We start from the raw sequence: 24,937 nt of genomic DNA, 5'->3' as shown, positions 1-24,937 counted from the left end.
TATTGTTACACTTACTGCTTCTTACTGTTTATAGAGGTGTCTTTATCTGGTACTCTGAAAAACTGTATTTTTGACAGGAGTCAAAGTGTGTCTCTTATACTACTTCTAGCATGTAGTACGTGTTACTTGCCATAGAGTAAGCAGGGATAAATACTGAATGACTGCATGGATGAATGCATGCCGGTAGAACAGGAATTTAAAACACCTGTCTTTGTCTTAAATTATTTGTTCTTTTTCTTATAAATGTTCTGTTCTTTTTCTTTGTTGTTATTTTTAGCATTCCTTTGAGTGAATACAGATTGCTTGCTTGTGATATACAGCAGCTTTTCATAGCAGTTACAATTCATGCTTGCAGTTCCTCAGGGCCACAGTATTTTAGGGTTATTGAAGACCTGATCGTCCTACTTGGATATCTTCAAAATAGTAAAAACAAGAGGACACAAAGTAAGATTTAATTTTTATGGATTTTGGGGGGAGTTGTATAGTAGCCAAACATGTTATTTGAGCCTAATCTCTTTCTTCTTAAAAGCTCTTTTACTGAACGTTTAACAGTAATTTTGTGATAATATCTATCAGTTTTAAAAAGAAGCCTTTTTGAGTGGCAAATGTAGAAAAAAATGATGCCTTGATGTAGTTAGGAACTGGCAACACATCACTGAAAGAAGCCACTGATTTTTCTTACCAAGTAGAATTTAAAAGTTTATGTGGAATAGAAATGCCCATTAGTTTTCTCTAATGGCAAATGTTAAAGTGAATACGAAACAGAAAAATGTGAGAATTCCTGGTTTAACTTTTTGCCTTGTGTGCAAAAAGTCTGTTCTTTGAAACAATTATATATAATGAAATAAATTTGTCAACTAATATTTTTTCCAGTGAAAGTTTTATAGTGGCCATTTGGAAATTTGCTTTAAAATTTGTTTTAAAGACAGTTGAAAAATGTTTACTACCATCAAGAACCCATGTTGATCAAAATTTTAAAATTTATGTCTAATAAAATATTGGCAGTTTAGATTTTTAACATAGAAATCAATTCAATAAAAAAATTAACAACTACATAGCTTAAAAACATTCTAGTATCTTCTGTTTTTAGATATGGCTGTTGCACTACAGCTTAGAGTTCTCCAGGCTGCAATGGAATTTATAAGGAGCACCGCAAATCATGACTCTGAAAACCTTACAGGCTCACCCCAGTCACCTTCTGCTCCCCATCACCCAGTATTTCAGAAGCGGAAAAGCATTGCCGGTAAGTATTGAAATAACATTTTAATAATGATAAATTAAAAGTATCTATGTTCTCATAAATATTTCTTTATTTAAAATTAACTTTAAGAAAGTTTTTTTCCCCGGAGGAAACTGTTCTGCTGCTTTCTTTTCAGTGTTGTTCTCATTCAATTATTTCTTGAGCATCTATCATGTGCCAAGCGCTATACTGAATGTTGGAGGTACAATGATGAAAAAGCAGACACAGTCTGCCCTTGCAGAGATTGTGAAATACAGTAGGGAAATGTAGAGGGTAGGAATAGAGATGCTAATATGACATCCTGATTTACATCAGGAGTCAGGGAGATCTCTGAGGAAATGAGACAGCAATACAGACATAAAGGAGTTAGCAAGGTAGAGTTAGAGGAAAAGTGTCACAGGCAGAGTGGGTGGCTTATGTGAAGGTTCCCAGGCAGGGAAAAGCTGAGCTTGTTCTGAGAACTGAAAGCCATTTAGCTAGAATGTGGCACTTGATGGCAGAGTGATGCCCGGTGAGGCTGCGCAGCACAGCATGGGCCAGTTCATACATAGTCATACAAGACATGTTAAGGAGTTTAGATTTTATCCTACTGGGAGGTTTTTAAGTAGGTGGCATGATGTAATCAGCCTTCTATTTTATAAAGGTCACTCTGTCTTCTATGTAGAGAGGGGATTAGAGGAGAACAAGAGAGGTAGTGGGGAGCCCAGGTAGGAGTAGTCAAGGCAGATGATGGTGGCTTACACATGATTAACACATTGACTGCCACACTAAAAAAAAAATTTTTTTCCTTGGGGCCATGGTGTTTTATTATGAAGATAGAATAAAAACTTCAAAAACAAAACAATCCTAATTTAATGAAAAATTTGTGATTTTTGGTTTTTATACACGACTTATATGGCAACTTGAAAAATAGTTCACATGGCTCCCAAGGTGAAGAGACATGTGAGTTACATATGTTTTACGAAGCCCCAGGTTCAAAACTAGCGTGAGTTAAATACAACTCACATGGCAGTTAATGTGTTAAAATGCACATGACATTAGGGCTTGCTGTAAGTTAGTACATGTCATCAATAAGTGTTAATATTGTTAGACTTCCTTATTTTTTCTACAAAATCTACTATGACCTTTATATAAACACAACCCAGAAAGTTAAATACTACACATATAGGATATACACACCCACACACCACACATACGCATACACACATATCTCCCTAGGACTTAGTAAATTGTTTGAAGTTTAATCTCCCTTACTGTCTTTAAGGCTTTTACGTCAAAATCTTTCTTTCATTCATTGTGTTCAATGCTATGCAAAATTTTTAAACTATGTGAAAAATTCACCTATAAAGAAAAGCTACTAAATACATTGTTTTGCAATAGTATAAATTTAAATTATGTTAAATTAAACTTATGTAAATAAAACTTGTAAAACATCCATGTAACTAAATTATTGAATGCAGTCTCTCTTCTTGAGCTGCCCTCCCTGTTGTACCTCTCTTTCGTCCCAGGTAGAATTCTATTCTTTACCAGGTCTAGCAGTAATGCTCAGCTTCCTACCTGCCAAATGATGACTTTTGGACAACTTTCCTTAGCTGGATTCCTTATATGGTCAGTGACTATTTAGGTGGAATTCGCCCTCTGTTGGTATCAGAAAGTATACCTTTACTGCTCCTACTGTCTCTTTTTTGTTGATACTTATTCTCATATCCATTCCTTCTCTGCTTCCATCCCTAGATCCCTGGTTTTAGTTAATGATCAACTTGTGCCTGAGCTAACACAATAGCCCTCTGCTATTTTCTAGTTGGTCTATGATTTGTCTAATAGTCTGTCATCTCTCTCTTTAGATACTAGCATTTTTGTCACTTTGAGCCTTGAAGCCCTGCATAGCTGCAGGTTTGTTATCATTTGGTTTTAGTTCGAATCATTTTAAAACAGATAATGGGCTTTTAGTCTTTTCACTAGACCACTCTTCTTTATCTTTCCTGACTCTTGCTTGGGCTTATATTTTTCACTCTAAGTAAATGCAGTTGCTATAAGCTATATTAGGATTGTAGAGTCCTACAAATTTTGAGCTTAATATAAGACCTTAAAAGTCATCCAGTACAGCTTCCTCATCTCAGCAGACCCACCGCATCCTAGAATTAGGGACTGCTGGAACATGCACCACTACACTCTTCCCTTTGTGTCCTACACCACATCTACTCACTCCAGCTCTATCATCTCTCTCTCAAGAATTGTTCCTGTTTTAAATGCTTCCTTTATTTAAATTCTGTCTTTGTGAATCCAATTCACAAAGTACCACTTTATATGTGTTTATTAATAGTTGCTGCTTTGTAATTGCTTTCAAGTTTTTTTTTACACAAATATTTGAGGAAGACTTTTTTTATTTCTTCACCACTGGTTAAAAGTTATGGTCAAAATTATATTGGCTTTGTATGCTATAGGTACAAAAGATACAGAATGCTGAGACTCCTCCGCTTCCAAGCCGTATGGTTACAAAAACCTACTCAAGTCCGTTTGTCCATGATACTAAAGTGACTTAGAGGGATTTCTGTTTCTCTCATTTCCATCAATTAGGTAATGATTTGTTCCTTGAAGGACTTAAAACAAGCTGTTCTCACTACTGATAAGTGTTGGGGGCGGTCCTAAACAGATTCATTTAGCATTTGTTGAAAACTACTGAGATAAGTGACACCTCCAACCACTGCACCCTCAGCAGGAGTTGTGGGGACTGCCAGAGGCTGTGGCTTCCATTATGGCCACACACCATATACTCTGGTAGTAGACAGATTTACCCAGGCCTTGAATCTCAGGACATCCATGGCTTGGGACCAAAGTTTGTTTAGCAGCACTTTCATTACATCTAGGGTTTCAGTTCTCACACTCCTGGAAAAGTTAGATACTATTTTATTGCCAGGTTAGTCTTTTTATAATCTAATTCAGGTGTACCATCCCTCTGCTCAGCAGTCCCAAGTTGCCTACTACTCAGTGAACAAAGCTTTAATTCCTTAGCCTTTATATCTTATTTTCATGTATTAATAGCTATGTATAAGGGAGAGGGATATAATTTTACCTAAATAATATCATACTCTACCTACTGTTTATAAAGTGATTTCTATTTCTCATCAATATATTCTTGTTTCCATATTAATAAGCATAAACATTTTTTTCTTTTGAGACAGGATCTCACTCTGTTGCCAGGGCTAGAGTGTAATGGCATCATCATAGCTCACTGCAACCTCCAACTCCTAGGCTCAAGCAATCTGAGTCTCAATCTCCTGAGTAGCTGGGACTACAGGCACACACCACCACACCTGGATAATTTTTCCATTGTTTTATAGAGATGGGATCTCTATATGTTGCTCAGGCTGGTCTCAAACTCCTGGCCTCAAGCGATCCTCCCACCTTGGCCTCCCAGAGTGTTTGGATTACAGGCGTGAACCACCACGCTCAGCCTATATTCTTTATTTTTAATGAATGCATAATAATCTATTATGTTGATGTGCCATGATCTTCTTCCCTAACTTCTATCAATAAACAAAGAGTTTTTATATTTTTTTATTTTTTTTGCTATTATAAACAAGGTAATGATACACACTTTTTAAATGTATTTTTTCACTTGTCTGCTTATCAATATGAAAAACTTTACATATCACCCTTAATGCATGAAGGTAGAAGAAGTAAGCATTAGGGTATTATTTAAAATGCTACACATACATTTAAATCGTCATATATATAGTTGCATTATTAATATAATTCACATACAAATGATTTTTCTTTATATTTCAACTAATAATAACAATACCCAATAACAACATTAAGCATTAATAATTTTGGATTCTTTATGAGAATGAGACAAGTACTGTGTTTTACATCCATTATTTTATTTAATCCACAAAATAACTCCAAACATTTATTCAGCTATTGAATTTTTCTTTTTTTTTATTTTAAGAGACAGAGTCTCTCTCTGTTGCCTAGGCTGGAGCACAGTGTCTCAATCAAAGCTCACTTCAGCCTCAAATTCCTGGGCTCAAGTGATCCTCCCACCTCAGCCTCCTGAGTATCTAGGACTACAGGTGTGCGCCACCATGTCTGGCTAATTTTTTCATTTTTTCGCAGAGATAGGGTCTCACTGTGTTGCCCAGGCTGGTCTCAAACTCCTGGGCTTAAGTGATCCTCCCACTCAGCCTCCCAAAGCCCTGGGTTTATAGGCATGAGCCACTGCACTTGGCCTCAACTATCAAATATTTATTGAACAACAGCCATGTACCAGTTACTATTTTACCTGTCCTCGTGGAATTTATACTGAAGGAAATAATCCATAAGCATGTAAACAAATATATTTAATATAGTATCAAATAGTGATAAATGTCTATATGTGAGATAAGCTCTACTTTACTTTGTAATCTGCATCTTACAAATGAGGAAACTGAGGTTTAGAAAAAAGTGTGCTTAAATCCACGCCAGCTCTGTGTGGCTTCACAGCATGAGTGCTAAAATGTCCTCCCACTGTTTCAAGTACCTCGTACCAGAGAAGACTTAATATTTCCTTTATTCAGTATATTGCCATGCCTCTGAATTACAAGTATCAGCCGCTTAGACAAGCATGAAAGCTGTTAGAGATACAGACATTAGGAAGAATCTACTCAAATTAAGGATATTGTTTGACAACATTATTCTTGAATATATTCAGGTTATACATTTTTTCTTTTTATTTGCTGTTTTTTTGCCTCAAAGGTGACTCTATCCATCAAAATGTATTAACTGATCAAGAATACTGATTACCTAAAATACTGGATAATCTAAAATGCTATTAAAACATTTAAATATCTCACAGGATAATTTATTAAAACCTGTTATAATTTAGTCATATGTCAGTAATTTTTATAGAGGTTATTTATGTAAATTGACATATGTTTTCATAATTTAAAACAAAGGTTCAATTCCAACGAAGCGTTCCGTTATTCCTCACCTACCAAGACGTCATTTTGGTTCCTATGGTCAACTTCCAATGCCCTTCTCCTTCAGTCCATTAAATCACGACTCATCCCTCCAGTTTTCTCCCGGATGCACTACTTGTGTTGTATCTCCCGGAGCAGGTGCGCTAACAGTGCCAGAAATGCCACTCCTACTCGTTCAAACTCAGGAAACGTTTTGGAAACGTTTCTCAGGAAATGCTTTGCCGCATTGAATTCCAAATGACACATACACTCTAAATCATTTTAATAACAAATCACTGGAATTTTATTCACCTTTCTGATTTTTTCACTTTCAATTACTGATTTCTATTTTGTCACTATATACAATTTTCAAAACTACGCTATAAAATTCAACAATAGTAATTATCCAGAAATAGTAATGTTCTCACTAAAACATGATATGCTTTAAAACCCCGTTGATTTTGGAATACATGGAAGTGAAACAGTATTTGAAAATATTTTATCAAAGCATTCTGAACTAGTTATGCCTATTTAATCCTTTTTTTTTACAAGTTTCAAACTTTGACAGATGATATCCATTCTAAGCTGTGTCACTAGCTTCAACATTGTTATTTAGGACTTTGAAAACAGAAGTACTGTTGCACTTCCTCAAAGAGGGAGAAACATCACTTTCACTGAATCACTTTCCTTTGTATAAATTAACTCTGAAATAAATAAGGTTCTTTTCATGGCCTGATAATCAAAAAATTGCAGCAGAAATACTTTCTCTGATCCTTGTTAACACTGGCATTTGACATTTTAATTTATGTACTATTGCAGGTCCTCGAAAATTTCCCCTTGCTCAAACTGAATCTCTTCTGATGAAAATGCGTTCGGTGGCAAATGATGAGCTTCATGTGATGATGCAGCGGAGAATGAGCCAGGAGAATCCCAGCCAGGCATCTGAAACGGAGCTGACGCAGAGACTGCAGAGGCTCACTGTTCTAGCAGTCAACAGGATTATTTATCAAGGTAAGACTATAGGATTAATTTGTTCTTCCTCAGATAGTAAATGAAAAGGAAAATAATGTAAGAGGGAACTGGTTAGTTTTCAAATTCTTAAACAGCATTTTTCAATTCTTAACATCCACATTTATTAAGGGAATTTCTTATTTAGAACTGATAGTCTTAAATAAAAGTCCACTTTTTTTTTTTTTGGAGACAGAGTCTCCCTCTGTTGCCCCAGGCTAGAGTGCCATGGTGTCAGCCTAGCTCACAGCAACCTCAAACTCCTGGGCTCAAGCGATCCTCCTGCCTCAGCCTCCCGAGTAGCTGGGACTATAGGCATGCGCCACCATGCCTGGCTGATTTTTTATATATATTTTTAGTTGTCCAGTTACTTCCTTTCTATTTTTAGTAGAGACAGAGGTCTCATTCTTGCTCAGGCTGGTCTTGAACTCCTGACCTCGAGCTATCCTCCCACCTCGGCCTCCCAGAGTGCTGGGATTACAGGCATGAGCCAAAAGTCCACTTTTTAATCTGTTAAATGCTACCCTAGGTTGACCATTGATTTTAAAATCATATGGCACCTCCAGTATGATCTTTTGAGATCATTGTAGATTCACGTGCAGTTAAGAAATAATACAGAGAAATCCTGTGTACTCTTTGGCCAGCTTTCCCCAGTGAATCTTGCAAGACTGTAGTACAATATCACTGCTAGGGTAGTACATTCATGTACAAGTTTTTGTGTGAATGTAAGTCCTCATTTTTCTGAGATAAATGCCCAGGGGTGCTATATGTAGAGCAACCACCAAAAAGCTATTCAAAGAGATACATTCCAAAGCACTATATGTAATGTTCTCACCACAAAAAAAACAAAAGGTGACTCTGTGAGGCAGTGGATATGTTAATTAGCTTGATTGTGGTGATCATTTGACAATGTATACATCTATCAAAACACCTTAAATATATACAATTTCTATTTGTTGATACATACCAAGAAAGCTGAAAATTTTTTTAAAAAAGCACTATAGATAAGTCAAAACGGAATTCTAACAACTATTCAGGTAATCCCAGGAGGGCAGGGAAAAGAAAACGTAAGTTTTAATCACCGGAAAAATGTGATATACCTAAGATGTTTGGGGTTTTTTTTTAAAAACTTTTCTAATTTACATTTGGGGTAACAGGCTTCTAGGCTCAACTCTGAAATTGAAACAGTATTATCGCACATGCAGTATTTAATTGGATAAAACATGCAGTGAAGCAGCTCTGTAGATCCATCTAATATAAATATTACATGATCTTTATGTTTGTTTTGTCTGAGACTCTCATGGTTTTAATCATTTTGCAGTTTAACTTATCTTCATTAGTAAATTAAATCTTTAATTTATAATAGAATTATATGACATGAATCTTTAAGTTTCTATGTTATTTTAGGTGAATTCACTTTCTCTAGTTTATTATATCTACTACATCTAATATACGTACTGTACATTTATATTGTGATAATTGAATTAGTAATTACATAGAATATTGTTAGCAGCATTATTACCGTTGTTAATGGCTGGGCCTCAGTGATGTGACTAATTTTTTATTTTTTTATGCAAAGAGTTTAATTCAGACATTATTGACATTTTGAGAACTCCAGAAAATACAACTCAAAGGAAGACCTCAGTTTCCCAGACTGAAATTTCTGAGGAAGATATTCATCGTGAACAGCCTTCTGTTTTGAATCCATTTCAGAAAGAAATGTTCACATATTTGGTAGAAGGATTCAAAGTGTCTATTGTAAGTAAATTAATTAATGAGAAATGTTCATTCACACAAAGGGAGTAGAGGTTTTATGTGTCTGTACTATGTTTTCAAAATCATATTTCTTTGTGCTGTTTCAGAGAGTTTTTAAAAACTCAGACAACTTGGATTTTTTAATAATTGAGAAATATTAATAGATAGATTGCTGATCTACCCTTTCCAAAATGAGTCATCTCACATTGGTTTTTTAAGTCTGTACCTTGAAAGCCATCTTCTAATATTGGAGTTTATTATGATCAACATCAGAAAAGGGTAGAGCTTTGATGACTACTATGACAGTTTATATTAATAGTCTGTTTTTAAAGGACTTTATAGCTACTTACTTTTGAGTTTCTGAACTATTATTAAGTTTAGATCTTGGCTTTAATGTATCGAACACCTTGAAAATCACGTAGAGAATACTGACAAGTATCAGGCTCCATTTATTTTATTGTTTTTTTTTTTTTTTTTTGAGACAGAGTCTTGCTCTGTTGCCTGGGCTAGAGTGCCGTGGCATCAGCCTAGCTCACGGCAACCTCAAACTCCTGGGCTCAAGCAATCCTCCTGCCTCAGCCTCCCAAGTAGCTAGGACTGCAGGCATGCGCCACCATGCCCGGCTAATTTTTTATATACATATTTTTAGTTGTCCATATAATTTCTTTCTATTTTTAGTAGAGACAGGATCTCGCTCTTGCTCAGGCTGGTCTCGAACTCCTGAGCTCAAACGATCCACCCGCCTCGGCCTCCCAGAGTGTTAGGATTACAGGTGTGAGCCACCGCGCCCGCCTCCATTTATTATTGTCTCACTTGGGTTTGTGTGGATCACTTACAGTTGACCATATGAAACAAATCAGTCAGTTCACTCCACAGATATCAAAGGCCAATCTAATTCTAACATCTCATAAACCGTGATTTGCCAATCTCTAAATCTAAACTAGATTTTAGTGTTTAGATCTGAACAACAAAACAAACCTCACGTTCACTTAGAACTAAATCACTCACACGGGGTCCTTAAGACTAGGAGGAATTAGAGAGCCATTTCTGAAACTCAGAATAAACTCTAAAATGTACTGATTCCAGTTTTAAACCAGATACAGGTAATTTGATCAGGATTAGGCTGGCCTTAGTGGGACCCTGGTTGAAATAACTTATGTAGTTAATTGTTACAGAATATTGATGGTCCATCTATACAGCAGTTTCTCCCTATCTGCAGGAGATACATTCCAAGACCTCCAATGAAAGGGGAAACCATAGGTAGCACCAAACCCTATATGTACTATTTTTTCCCTTACACATACGTATCTGTGATGAAGTTTAATTTACAAATTAGACATAGTAAGTGATTAACACCAATAATTAATAATAAAATAGAACAATTATATTAATAAAATATACTATAATTGTACTGTACTCACCTATTTTTGGACCACTGTTGACAGCAGAAAACAAAACTGCAGATAAGTGAGGACAGCTGTATGCAGTGCTTAATTTGTGACTATTATGCTTAGTCTTATAGTACTAATTCAAGTCTTTATTATGAATCCTTTCTCTTTTTAATTACAAAAGCAATGTGGGCTTATCTGCCATTGTTCTTTGATAGTTTTGTTTTTTTAATTTATAATTTCTGAGTCCTTGGTAATTTTTTAAATGGCAGGACTTTAGTTTCTTCATCCATCTCTTTTTTTTAATTTGAGGTAAAATCAATGGTCCCCAACCTTTTTGGCAGCAGGGTCTGGTTTTGTGGAAGATAATTTTTCCACGGACTGGGTGGGCGTGGGGGCGGTGGTTTGGGATGATTCAAGCACATTACATTTATTGTGCACTTTATTTCTATTATTATTACATTATAATATATGATGAAGTAATTACAGAACTCACCATAATGCAGAATCAGTGGGAGCCCTGAGCTTATTTTCCTGCGACTAGACAGTCCTATCCGGGGGTGATAGGAGACAGTGACTGATCTGACAGGAAGTGGAACTCAGGCGTGGTGCGAGTGATGGGGAACACCGATGAAGCTTCACTCGCTCACCTCCTGCTGTGCAGCCTGGTTCCTAACAGGCCACAAACTGGTACCAGTCAGCAGCCCAGGGGTTGGGGACTGCAGGGTAAAATACACGTAACATAAAGTTTACTGTTTTAACCATTTTTAAGGGTAAAATTCAGTGGCATTAAGTACATTCATACTGTTGTGCAACCATCACCACCATCCATCTCCGGAACTTTTTTATCATCCCAAGTTGAAACTCTGTACCCATTAAACAATAACTCTTATTCCCGGCCCCCTGGTTCCCGATACCATAATTCTATTTTCTGTCTCTATGAAAATAGATACCTCATGTAAGTGGGAGCATACAGTATTTGTCCTTTTGTGTGTGGCTTATTTAATTTAGCATGTTTTCAAGGTTCATCTATGTTGAAGCATGTATCAGAACTTGATTGCTTTTTAAAAATGAATTATATTTCATTGTATGTGTATACCACATTCTGTTTATCCATTCCTCCATTGGTGGACATTTGCACTGTCTCCACCTTTCAGCTATTTTGAATAATGCTATTATGAATGTTGTATGTTCATCTTTTTTAAACTGCCATTTGTATGGATGCATATATGTCTTTCTAATATTGACTGATAAATGTAGACTAAAACATGTTCCATGATCTTCTTTAGGGCTATATAAGGTTAAGATATTATTACTTAAGAAGTCTGATTCTAATTCATTCCTTTTTTGATTTAAGGGTTCAAGTAAAACCAGTGGTTCTAAGCAGCAGTGGACTAAAATCCTATGGTCTTGTAAGGAAACCTTCCGAATGCAGCTTGGGAGACTACTAGTACATATTTTGTCACCAGCCCACACTGCACAAGAGAGAAAGCAAATTTTCGAAATAGTTCATGAACCAAATCATCAGGAAATACTAAGAGACTGTCTCAGCCCATCCCTGCAAGTAAGTATCTCAGAATTTGATAAGTAAAAACTGTTGGTGAAGTATAAAGTTCTAACAAAATAACTGAAATTAAACTGAATTTTCATGCTTAATGTCATGAGTGTAATTTTCTTACCAAACAAATTTAACCTGAGGTATTTTTTCAGATGCTCTTTTACAGGCTCAATTTGACCTCTGTGTTGATTTCCCAATCCTTTTTCCAGCACTTAAATAAAGAAGTTCTGTATCTGAATTGTTTTCAGATTCTTTATAATGTGTTACCACATCTTGGAAGTGTTTTCTTTAAGAATTGTTTGGGCCAGGGATGGTGGCTTACACCTGTAATCCCAACACTTTGGGAGGCCAAGACAGGAGGATTGCTTGAGCTCAGGAGTTCAAGACAAGCCTGGGCAACGAAGCAAGACCCCATCTCAACAAAAAAATTTTTTTAAAAAAATTAGCTGAGTGTGGTGGTGCACACCTGCAGTCCTAGCTACTCAGGAGGCTGAGGCAGAAGAATCACTTTAGCCCAGAAGTTCAAGGTTATAGTGAGTTATAATCATGCCACTGTGCTTCAGGCTGAGTGACAGAGCAAGACCCTATTTCTTTTTTTTTTTTTTTTTTTTTTTTTTTTTTTGAGACAGAGTCTCACTCTGTTGCCCAGGCTAGAGTGAGTGCCGTGGCGTCAGCCTAGCTCACAGCAACCTCAAACTCCTAAGCTCAAGCGATCCTCCTGTCTCAGCCTCCCGAGTAGCTGGGACTACAGGCATGCGCCACTATGCCCGGCTAATTTTTTCTATATATATTTTTAGCTGTCCATATAATTTCTTTCTATTTTTAGTAGAGATGGGGTCTCGCTCTTGCTCAGGCTGGTCTCGAACTCCTGAGCTCAAACGATCCGCCCACCTCGGCCTCCCAGAGTGCTAGGATTACAGGCGTGAGCCACCACGCCCGGCCGCAAGACCCTATTTCTAAAGAAAAAAAAAAAAAGGAAGAAGAAGAAAAGTTATTGTTTGGAGGCCTTTTTAAAAAGCATTATATTGTCTGTGAACTATTTATGCTGAATAGCTCAAACAACAGTATATATAACATATTTCAAAAATATTTACAGTCATCTAAAATAGAAAAAAAATGTTGACCACTTGGAATGATCAAAACCAAAATACTTAAAAGAATTTTAGAGTCTATAAATTCTCCAGTGATAGATAGAGAGTTTAAGTGGTACATTAAACCATTTTAGATGGCTACTTAACAGTTCTTATAAAATTAAGCATATACTGAACTTGTGACCCTATTATTCTATTTTTAGATACTTAACCCTCCCGAAATTAAAACGTGTCCATAAAAAGACTTGTACAAGAATATCCATGGCAGCCTTTTTCATTAATGGCTCCAAACTGGAAATAACCCAAATGTCTATAAAAAGGAGAATGTATTATGTAAACAAATTGTGATATATTTGTATAGTAGACTATTATACAGCTATAAAAAGGAACAGACTGCTGATACACCTACTATTATGGGTGAATCTCAAAAACAGTGAGTTGGGGGAAGGGGCAGCTGAACACAAAAGAGCCTGCAGTCTGTGATTCCATTCAAATGAAGTCCAAGAACAAGTAAAACTGATAGGATACTATTAGTGCTATACAGTGAAAATACTGTATAGGAAAAGCACTTAAAATAGTTTTTTAAAAATTTGATCATGCCACTAACTTTAGTCAACTAGTTTTTTTTTTTTTTCAGTCTGTTTTCTACTTTTAGGGATTCCATTGGGTTTTTATTTGTTTAATTTTATTTTTAAGCATATAAAATGTCTACATGGTTCCAAAATCAAAACTGTGAAACGTAGCACATTCAGAAAGGTTCTAGATTTTATCCCTCTACCCTTCTTCTATTCTTTCCCTTTCCCTATAGTTAACCATCTAAATTTCTGTTGAAGTTATAGATAAATCTATGTACATACACACATACACATAAATATTATCTCTTCCACTTACAAAGAGTGTATAGCAAACTATACACACTCTCCTGTTTAACAATATATCCTAGAGATCATTGCATAGTAGCATATAGAGATCTTCTTTATGCCTTTTTACAGCTGCATTTAAACTGTATTCCACTGGTAATCTACAAATGGAATTTTAATCTAAGTTCTAAAGCCCCAGGCTTGTTTTCTCCTGTCACAACTTGATTCTGATTAATCTCCAGCCTGTGGCACCTCCTCTTTTCAAGATAGTATCACCCTTATCTCTTGCAACCTGTTCACATCCCATGCATTTCTACTGCCACACTTCTTTATTCATGTTGTCCACCCGGCACAGAATGCCTCCTCTCTCTCTCTCTCCCTCGTCTGTCTGTATATCCATTCTATCTAGGTATAGGCCCAGCTCAATCCATACTTCCTTCAAAAACGTTCTCCCTTTTTACAGTCCACTCAGAACACTTCCTTCTTAGAACCTTCATTGGAAATTTTGTTTTTATACATTTTAGCATTTTATTATTTTCTAAGGATTAGTGTTTAACAGATTCAGTTCCTTAAATCACTTTTTTAAGGACTAAAAACAAGATTTTTTTTGTATCTATCCTCAATGACACCTTTTATAGTCCCAGAAACTATAATCAATAAATAATTATCAGAGGATGTTAAAATGAGATATAAGAAATAACTTCAGTGTTTAAGAAAATCATGTGTTTTTTGCGGGGGGATATTCAGAATGAATGAAAACATTTCTGATAGTTTTTTGTGATAATTTTAGCTTGTCACTGAATACTAAATTGAAATATTTTAAAAGTTATATCAAGAACATTACCTTTAAGACACATGTATGAAAATATTCTAGTCATTTACCATTTTTCTTTATTTGCCAACTCTTCAGGCCTTTTACTTGCAGAGCATCTGTTCATTTTTCTCTTTTGGTCAGGTAGCAGCTGTCTTCTGACTAATTTAAAATGCTGCATTAAAATGAGCTTTGCTATTTTCACCATTGCATATGTTCATCTTTTGCTTTTGGGAAATGACATGATGTGATTTAACTTGTTAATTTAAATGTCACCCAAAATACAATCACTTCCAGATCCATTTGTTCACATTTAATACTATTCAGTTTAAAATGTCATAAAGCCAAATGCAGTGGTATTTGTACTAATGCAAATTTTTTGGCAAAATTAATTGTCTAAATAATACATAGTGTACACATTACAATCAGATGTGATATCTATAGCATGGAAGGGCCACTTGAAAAATCATGAATCAAAGTTTGGTTTAGGTTTGTGCTGCAAAGGACGATTGATTGCCATTACCTTAAGTAACGCTGTCATTTTGTTTTGGGGTCTGTTCACAAAAGATTGGCCTGAACCAGTCTTCCCTGAACATACACATAAAACTGAGTGCTTAGGTCTCAGGTTTTGAGTCTTTTAACTTTCGTTCTCCTACATGGTAAAGGGCTTTGTTCTGGAAATTTCACCTTCTCTTCCTTCTACTGAGCAGAAATTAAAGGAGAAAGAATAAATAAGCATATTTCTTTTATTTTAAGGTTTAAAGGAAGTTTTCCTTTTCAGTTCAGTTTTTCTGTGAGGAAAACTAAGAATTATCTTCCTTTATTCCAGCTTATTTCCTGTATTCCTTTAGCAAATCCTCTTCAAAAATTTCTCCCCAAAAACTAGGTAGCTTGCTTTTTCTTAATCTTTCATAATAAAAAATTCTCAAACATACAAAGCAGAGAGAATAGTATAATGAATATCATGTAATCATCACGTAGATTTAATAATTATTAATATTTTATCATATTGATATTTCTTATGAATTATTTTAAAGTAAATTATAGAAATCATGATATTTTACTTCTAAATTCTTTTTTAAAAAGACATTTTCTTATGTAACCATAACAACATTTATTACACATAACAAAATTAGTATTAATTCTCTGTCATCAAATACCCAATGCATAATCACGTGTCTTCAATTGTCCCCAGAATGTCTTTTGTAGCTGATTTATTCAGATCAGATCCACCCAAATAAATCTAGTAACATAATTTAATTTAATTACTGTTAAATAATTTAAATGTAAGAAATAAATTTTTTATTACTAAAAAAATTATTACTTTTTTTAAAGCATGGAGCCAAGTTAGTTTTGTATTTGTCAGAGTTGATACATAATCACCAAGATGAGTTGACTGAAGAAGAACTAGACACAGCAGAACTACTTATGAATGCTTTAAAATTGTGTGGTCACAAGTGCATCCCTCCCAGTGCCTCAACAAAAGCAGACCTTATTAAAATGATCAAAGAGGTGAGTCAGTGAAACCATAACTGTTTCTTAGGAGAACCCATTGTATAGAGTTAAAAAATGATTGACAGTACTTTTTCTAGAATAGAATAGAGTATCACTGATGATAACATTGAAATGATTGTTTTATTGTTTACTATATACTATACTACATTTTACTATGAAAGAAAAAATAGGCTGATTTGGGGGAGGATTTTATTATCTATGGTCATCCTTAACCATTATCAGTAACCTTCAGTGAAGGAAGGATTTTTATAGTGACAAGCAAGTTGAAGCATACCTTGAGTTAGGGGTGCTTTAATGAACAAGCAAAATAAGGAAGCAAGCAACTGTGTAAACTCATCAGGTTTGGCAACTCTGGTTAACTATGCTATCCTAGTTTCTGTGACCCAAATTGTATAGAAACAAAGGGGAATTATAATATTATTTAAGTGATTATTTTAATATGCTGGTCTCCAAGGGATAATATTTTTTCCTTTGTTAACTTGATTATAAAATTAATTTGTTAGGCTCTGTGCCAATGTTAGATGAGAAATAATAAGTTTTTTATAGTATATTATTATCTAAATCTTTTAGGAACAAAAGAAATATGAAACTGAAGAAGGTGTGAGTAAAGCTGCCTGGCAGAAAACAGTGAATAATAATCAACAAAGGTAAGATTTTATGTGTTCCAAAAGTCATGTCTTTTAGCAATCCATTAGATTTCACGTATACTTTTAAAGTGTCATATTTTGATAAACATTTAATGTTCCATATGCACTTAACTTATGGATAGTGTTGTTTGTTTAGTCTCTTTCAGCGTCTTGATTCAAAATCAAAGGATATATCTAAAATCGCTGCAGATATCACCCAGGCAGTGTCTCTCTCCCAAGGAATTGAGAGAAAAAAGGTGATCCAGCATATCAGGGGAATGTATAAAGTAGACCTGAGTGCCAGCAGACACTGGCAGGAACTTATTCAGCAACTGACGCATGATAGGTAAGCAACGGGAGGACATCTTAAGTTGTGTTGTGTGAATATTTCGTATATTGCCATGAAACACAGTTTTTATTCCAGAATTCAGACTCATAAAATTGTTTCATTATTTAAACTTTTTTTTTGTTTAACCGTTTGTGATTTTTTTGATCTTGAAGAATAATCATATGAGTTTTTTTTTTTTTTTAATTCTGGGGGGAAAAAGTAATAAGGGAGAGAGGCATTAGCTCTTCCAGATAGTAATATTGGCTTTAATTTTACAATATGGTCTTTGTAATAAGAATAGAGAAATCACTGAAATAGAATAGTTGAGAAAAATATCTTTTTCTACCTATGACTATTAATAAGATTCAAAAGATAAACTACAGATAATGAAAAAAGGGAAATTAAAGTATTATTCTCTAAATTTGGTTAGGGTAACTGATCTGTGTGACTTTGGTGTGCTAAAATACACTAAACGTATACACTAAAGTAAATTCCAGATGGATGAAAGAATTAAATTGAAACAGTTCATAAAGTAGAAGAAAATACGGTATTTATCAACACTAGGTGGATAGCTTTTAAGCTCAAACACAATAAAAGAAACTGCAGAGAAACCAATGGATTTGAATCCTAGTTTTTTGTAGTGTTTTTAACAACTACAACAACAATGACAAAAAAGCATGGAAATTTATTTTTAGCAAATATAGTAAAGAGTTAACATTCTTACTGTTTGAAAACTCATGCAGATTCTGAGGTAAAATATTATGATCCCAGAAGTTTGAATGAGCAAAAGACATGAACATACTCCTCATGTAAGACAAATAGAATTTATAAACACATGGGAAAATACTCAATATTGCTAGAGGCTAATTTGGTTTTTTAAAACCTTTAGATACCAAATTTTACTTTCATGTTTAAAATAAATTTTTTTTACCTGCTGATATCCACAGCAGGATATTAGCTGTCCTTAGAGCTTTTGTGACATTGTAGACTTTGACAGTATATATCAGGAACCCAACAAACATTTTATTTCCAGCTTCAGTTATCTTTTAGTGATTCTGTCCTAAGGAAAATATTAAAAATATGGAAGGCAACAAACATAAAGGTTTTTATCTCTGCATTATTTATACTAGTGAATGAATTGGAAACACTTTAAATATATAAAAATAGTAATATATTAATAGTTAAATACATTGTGATATATCCACTCAATGTAATATTAGGCAGCCATTTAAAATGGTGATAATAAAGATTATACTGTTTCAATGAAAGAAGGCAGGATATGGAATGTTCCATATGCACTTAACTTATGGAAGTATGTATAGCTAATGCTTAAAACTGAGGAGGGACAGATGGGAGGGAGGGAGGGAGGAAGGAAGGAAGGAAGGAAAAAGAAATAACCACTATCAGTATTTTTGTATGTTTGTGGTAGGATTAAGGTGATTTTTTTTCTCTATTTCTAAAAATGTATTTAATATGGTTTTACTTTTTTCTTTTATCGAAGATATAAAACTATTTTAAAACCTTTTTTAGACTGTGATTTATACCACGAAGAGGAACTAATTTTATTTGTTACATTACAGAATAGGCAAAATAGGAAATGTAAAAAATCAATTTGGAAAAAAATTTTTTTTAGCTAACCATGTTAAATTCAGTGTGTTGGCCGGGCGCGGTGGCTCACGCCTGTAATCCTAGCTCTCTGGGAGGCCGAGGTGGGCGGATCGTTTGAGCTCAGGAGTTCGAGACCAGCCTGAGCAAGAGCGAGACCCCATCTCTACTAAAAATAGAAAGAATTATATGGACAGCTAAAAATATATATAGGAAAAATTAGCCGGGCATGGTGGCGCATGCCTGTAGTCCCAGCTACTCAGGAGGCTGAGACAGGAGGATCGCTTGAGCCCAGGAGTTTGAGGTTGCTGTGAGCTAGGCTGACGCCATGGCACTCACTCTAGCCCGGGCAACAGAGTGAGACTCTGTCTCAAAAAAAAAAAAAAAAAAAATTCAGTGTGTTATATAATGTTGCTAAAGTGTTCATAGTAGTTATATCTTTTTAAAAATTTAATAGATGCAAGAAGCTGGAAACAGAGCTAGCCTCTAGGAGGGGAACTGGGAGACTGGGGTTCAGGAACAGAAGGTCACTTAGATTTTATGTTATTCTTTTGTACAATGTGTATGCTTTCCCTGGGCTAAGCATGTAAATAGTTGGGTTTTTTTTTAATTGAATAGATCAATTGTGACTTATTTATCCAGTCTCTATAATGATTTTTTTTTAAAAAGCTAAAGTCCTTGGATGGCCACTTAAAACACCCTTTTATTTTCACTTGCAGAGCAGTATGGTATGACCCCATCTACTATCCAACCTCATGGCAACTGGATCCAACGGAAGGGCCAAATCGAGAGAGGAGACGTTTACAGCGATGTTACTTAACTATTCCAAATAAGTATCTCCTTAGGGACAGACAAAAATCGGAAGGTAATAGTGGCTTCTTGACTCAACATTTAAATATAGCAGATATAACTGTAGTCATTTGATAGAGATTAATATGTACTTTTTCCTCAACAGATGTGGTCAAACCACCACTCTCTTACCTATTTGAAGACAAAACTCATTCTTCTTTCTCTTCCACTGTCAAAGACAAAGCTGCAAGTGAATCTATAAGGTGAGTTTGGATCCACAGACCTTCACTTTTTTGTGAATGTACAACAATTTATTGAAGTGTTTCTATAATATTTATTTTAGATAATGCTGTGGTTTTAAGAAAAGTCTTAAACAGGATAGGACAGAGAGGACAAAGTTGATTGGGCAAAATCCAAAAGAAAATGACATTTCTGATAGCAAGCATTCATTGGACTTCAGCCATCATGATCTGGCCCTTATTAGCATATATATGTGTTTATAGTTAACTTTTTTAATAGCTCTGTAAAGTAGATAGACCTGCTGGTGGTATCATTAAAGGATGATATAGTATAGTGTTGAAGGTTCAAATTCCGATTCCTCCTGTTACTTGCTATTTGATCTTGGGCAAATTACTTAGACTTTCAGTCTCAATTTCCTCATCTACTAAATGAGGAAAATAATAATACCCAAGGTGTCATAGCATTGTTGAACATTAGATGTATCAGTATATGTTAACTAATGATTGTAATGTCATTACTGTTTTTTGTGATTGTTATTATTATTATGCCCATTTTATAGATAAAAAACTGATACTCAAAGATAATTGACTAGACTAAAGAACAGAGGAATTTTCTGACTCTAAATCACCTGTTTTCTCTAGAATACTAGGCTTTATTTATTTTGAAGTATCAGAGGCATGGACCAATGTTTGCTTATTTACTGGAAAATATAAAATATTGAAGTCTTGGCCGGGCGCGGTGGCTCACGCCTGTAATCCTAGCACTCTGGGAGGCCGAGGCGGGTGGATCGCTCGAGGTCAGGAGTTCGAGACCAGCCTGAGCAAGAGTGAGACCCCGTCTCTACTAAAAATAGAAAGAAATTATATGGACAACTAAAATATATATATACAAAAAAATTAGCCGGGCATGGTGGCGCATGCCTGTAGTCCCAGCTACTCGGGAGGCTGAGGCAGTAGGATCGCTTAAGCCCAGGAGTTTGAGGTTGCTGTGAGCTAGACTGACGCCATGGCACTCACTCTAGCCCGGGCAACAGAGTGAGACTCTGTCTCAAAAAAAAAAAAAAAAATATTGAAGTCTCTATTAAATAACTCAATTCCTGTATTCTACATACAAGTTGTAGGGATTGTTAGCCTTTTCTAAAAGTTTCAGATATTTTCTCTTCTACCAGAATGTTAAAAAAGGAGATGATATTCATGTAGATTTTGATAAGACACCTCATGCTGTTGAAACTCCAGTCTGCCTTGCTGAAATATTTTACTAGATAAAATAAAGCCTATATTCTCTAAAATTGGTCAAAATATTTAGTTATAGTAATTTTAAGTATGTTTTGACAGAGTGAATCGAAGATGTATCAGTGTTGCACCATCTAGAGAGACAGCTGGTGAATTGTTATTAGGTAAGTCAAATTTTGAAGAATTTTACACATATTCACCCTGCCCTGTTTTTTTAATTTTAATTTTTTTTACTATGGGATCTTTTAGCCACACCCTGCTGTATTTTATTTTTAGATAATTTAAAGTGTTTTTTGACACATTGTCATTAAATCAGAATTTCTCTAACATTATGTAGGCTAGTTTGCCTTAACATTATATATAATGCATATGACTCATAAATGTGAAGAAAATGGCATCTTATTTTCTGAGAAGCATATGAATAGCATTTTAATTTTTATAAAATTGAGTTTTTTCATGAGTGTACATTTTTATATTTCATCATTCCTTTTATTATATGCCAATTTAAAGTAAAAAATTATTGGTATATTTATATACCTACTATTTTAACAAATATACCTATGCATAAGAAATATATCTACCTTGAGATTGTTTATAATTTATATTCTCTATTGTGCTGCTGAAGATTGTCAGTTCACAAATACCTACATAGTTACACTTCGTGGAAAATTTTTTCTCAGAACATGAAGAAATAAAGTTATACCACTTGATTTCTATTCCCTTAAAGAACCAATTTGTATGCGGGAGCTATGTTCTCAAAGCTGGTCCTTGAATCAGCAGCATCAGCATCTCATAGAAACTTCTTTAGAAATGCACATTCTCAGGCCCTAGCCCAGAGCTTTTGAATCTGAAATCCTAAGGGTGGGGCCCAGCAGTCTGTGTTTTCATTAGCCCAGTGATTCTGATGTACCCTCGCATTTGACAGTCAGTGTTGTAAGCTACAGCATCCAGGGTCCAAGGTGTGGAGCTTCGAGCTTGCTGAGATTAGCCCCATGGTCACATGGATGGAGGTTGTGGCATCCCTCTGACCCAGTCATGCCAGTACTTCACGGTCTACCCAGCACTCCAGGGTGACAGCATGCAGGTGGCAGAGCCTCAGTGAAGTTCCCACCTTTGGAAACATGATGTAGAGACATGTGTTAGTAACAGCCAGCCTTTGAAGCAGGAAAAAATTAGGGGCTATGTTTAGGGCCTATTCTGCCCTGTTGAGGTGTCTCAATCTTCAAAATGATTAAGGATTTCTCTTTTGCTAGAAAATTTGGTTTACCACTTGACTTCCGTTAATGTGTGACAAAATAAAGCAAATCAGTATGTTAGTAATATAAGAATAATGATAATAATAAATGCCGACATTTATTTAGCACTGAATACCAAGCACTATTAGTAAGCGTTTTGCATATATTCTGATTTAATTCCCACAATAACTCTGTGACATAGGACCCCCCATCTTTTTTTGATAAGGAAACCAACATACAAAGAGGTTAAGCAACTTGTCCAAGATCTCATGAATACTATTCAGAAGTTTTTATTGAGTGCTAGGAACTATAGGGGTACTAAGATTCAAATTCAGATCAAAGGAATCCAGAGGTCATGCTTTTAACCATATAGAATACTCTGGTTTCTCTTCAGATTGTATAAATCCTTTGCCTTTTTAACCATATATGGTAATAGTGCACATCCATTTTTAAACCCTTATATCCAATTATTTTTTGCAGGTAAATGTGGAATGTATTTTGTGGAAGATAATGCTTCTGATACATTGGAAAGTTCGGTGAGTAGAGGCTTAAGTTTGTACTTACATAAATCGAGACAAATTCCAAAAACGTATAAATTTAGTATAACCAGAGAGCAGGGACAACTATTAGAGTTCATTCTTTGTCACTGTATGTGTAGATTGGTCTGAATTCTAAACATTGTTTAGAAGATTTTTTTTTTTTTTTGAGACATGGTCTCACTCTGTGGCCCAGGCTAGAGTGCAGTGACATGATCATAGCTTACTGTAACCTCCAACTCCCAGAATCAACCAATCCTCCTGCCTCAGCCTCCTGAGTAGTTGGAACTACAGGCGTGCACCACCATGCCTGCCTAATTCTTTAATTTTTTGTAGAGAAAGGCTCTAGCTATGTTGCCCAGGCTGGTAAAAGACAATTTTAAAAAGAAGATGGTACCATCTCCTTCTGTCTTACAGCCCAAGTCTCATAACAGTTAATATTATGAGTCAAATTCCAAGCACTCCTATTATTTCAATTTATATCCATTCTTTCTCATTACTATCCTCAGTAGCAACAAAATAACTACCTCTTGCCACTACTATTTCACTATGAAGTATCTTTGCCTGCAGAAAGGAAAATATTATATAATTGAATAACTTTTTTTTTTTTTTTTTTGAGACAGAGTCTCACTCTGTTGCCCGGGCTAGAGTGAGTGCCGTGGCGTCAGCCTAGCTCACAGCAACCTCAGACTCCTGGGCTTAAGTGATCCTACTGCCTCAGCCTCCCAAGTAGCTGGGACTACAGGCATGCGCCACCATGCCCGGCTCATTTTTTTTTTTTCTATATATATTTTTAGTTGGCCAGATAATTTCTTTCTATTTTTAGTAGAGACGAGGTCTCGCTCTTGCTCAGGCTGGTCTCGAACTCCTGACCTCGAGCGATCCACCCGCCTCGGCCTCCCAGAGTGCTAGGATTACAAGCGTGAGCCACCACGCCCGGCCCCATATAATTGAATAACTTAAGTCATCCTGACATATAGTTTAGTAATGATAATTTTTATTCATTTGGAAATACTGATATTAATCAGAAAATAACTACAAAGATTTAGATTTTTTTGTATAGTAAAGGTTTTAATTCAATTTGAATTAGTTTGTATGCCATTAAAATATTTATTGAGATCCCTGTAAGAAATACAATTTTTGTTTCAGCAATGTTCTAAAGCCAGGAATTCTTAAGAATATACTAAATGAGATTATATGTGATTTAATATGAATATATATTTGATTTTAAAGAAATTAAGGAGTGAAATCATAAAATTTGGTTATAATATAGGTAGTATGAAAAAGTCATGAAAATATTTAATATAGCCAAAAATATGAATAGGTATTCTTTTCTAATTTATATAGCAATTACTATGGGGTTTGTCCCAACTAGTAAAAATATTACATTATTTTTCAGGATGTATCTTTTTATCAACCAAAGAATTCAGTAGTTGATATTTGAGGCAACATTTTTGTGTGTTTAAAAGAAAACATTTTCTCCCTTAAAATTTGTATAAATATGCCCTTGCTTTTTAATGGATTGGAAGATACTTTCTTTCTCTGTACTTTTGTAGTATTTGTTCTTGTATTTGCTATCTTCATTGTGTGTACAAATGTGTGTGCAAGTATCTCATGCCCCATTTTTGTCTTATACAAATTTATTTCACGCAGAGCACTTAGAAGAGAACCTTGCACATAGAAGCTTAATTAATGTATGTTGAATTGAATGAATGACTGAATGTTGAGGCTAAACAAAGGAGGAATTAGGTTTTAAGTATGGGAATATTACATTTTCATTTATTTTAATACAGTCCCTGCCTCTACTTCTAAAAATTATTTGGGACCCAGGACAATGTAAAACACACATAGGGTAGGGCAATTCAAATAAAAAAATTAAAGTAAGATTTTGGAAGGATAAAGAGCCTGGGATAAAATAGTTCTTGCAATTGAATCTTAAATTTTGCTTTGAGCTTCCTGTTAGTCAACATAAAAGAGTAAGTAAATGCAATTTTCTAAAAGGAAAAACTGAAGAAAGAAAACCCACTAGGATGCAGGTTTGTTTGAGGAGATAAATTCTAACTAGTTTTAAACTTTAGTAGAAACTTTATTCATGATTTCTCTATTAAAAGCATTGAATAACATAATTCATGTGTTCACTTGCAATTTATAAAAGAATTAGATGCATATTTTTTAAAGTT

The 24,937-nt window shown here is 35.0% G+C and overlaps 1 protein-coding gene across 1 annotated transcript in view; it reads left to right on the top strand.

Annotated features, from left to right (window-relative positions):
• LYST (lysosomal trafficking regulator) overlaps positions 1-24,937 on the top strand; it is a 162,987-nt gene that overhangs the window by 90,365 nt on the left and 47,685 nt on the right. Inside the window, exons 27-38 of the mRNA XM_069484565.1 lie at positions 278-444; positions 1,091-1,243; positions 7,000-7,191; positions 8,768-8,946; positions 11,689-11,895; positions 15,987-16,163; positions 16,737-16,813; positions 16,950-17,138; positions 19,445-19,590; positions 19,681-19,777; positions 21,089-21,150; positions 22,702-22,757. Of these exons, the coding sequence (XP_069340666.1) occupies positions 278-444; positions 1,091-1,243; positions 7,000-7,191; positions 8,768-8,946; positions 11,689-11,895; positions 15,987-16,163; positions 16,737-16,813; positions 16,950-17,138; positions 19,445-19,590; positions 19,681-19,777; positions 21,089-21,150; positions 22,702-22,757 (1,702 nt within the window). The remainder of the gene's footprint in view (positions 1-277; positions 445-1,090; positions 1,244-6,999; positions 7,192-8,767; positions 8,947-11,688; positions 11,896-15,986; positions 16,164-16,736; positions 16,814-16,949; positions 17,139-19,444; positions 19,591-19,680; positions 19,778-21,088; positions 21,151-22,701; positions 22,758-24,937) is intronic.

The sequence above is a fragment of the Eulemur rufifrons genome, chromosome 11 (genome assembly GCF_041146395.1).
Source record: "Eulemur rufifrons isolate Redbay chromosome 11, OSU_ERuf_1, whole genome shotgun sequence".
NCBI classification, from domain to species: Eukaryota; Metazoa; Chordata; class Mammalia; order Primates; family Lemuridae; genus Eulemur; species Eulemur rufifrons.
Note: the sequence above shows the minus strand (reverse complement) of the source record. Positions and strands in the feature narration are given on the sequence as shown.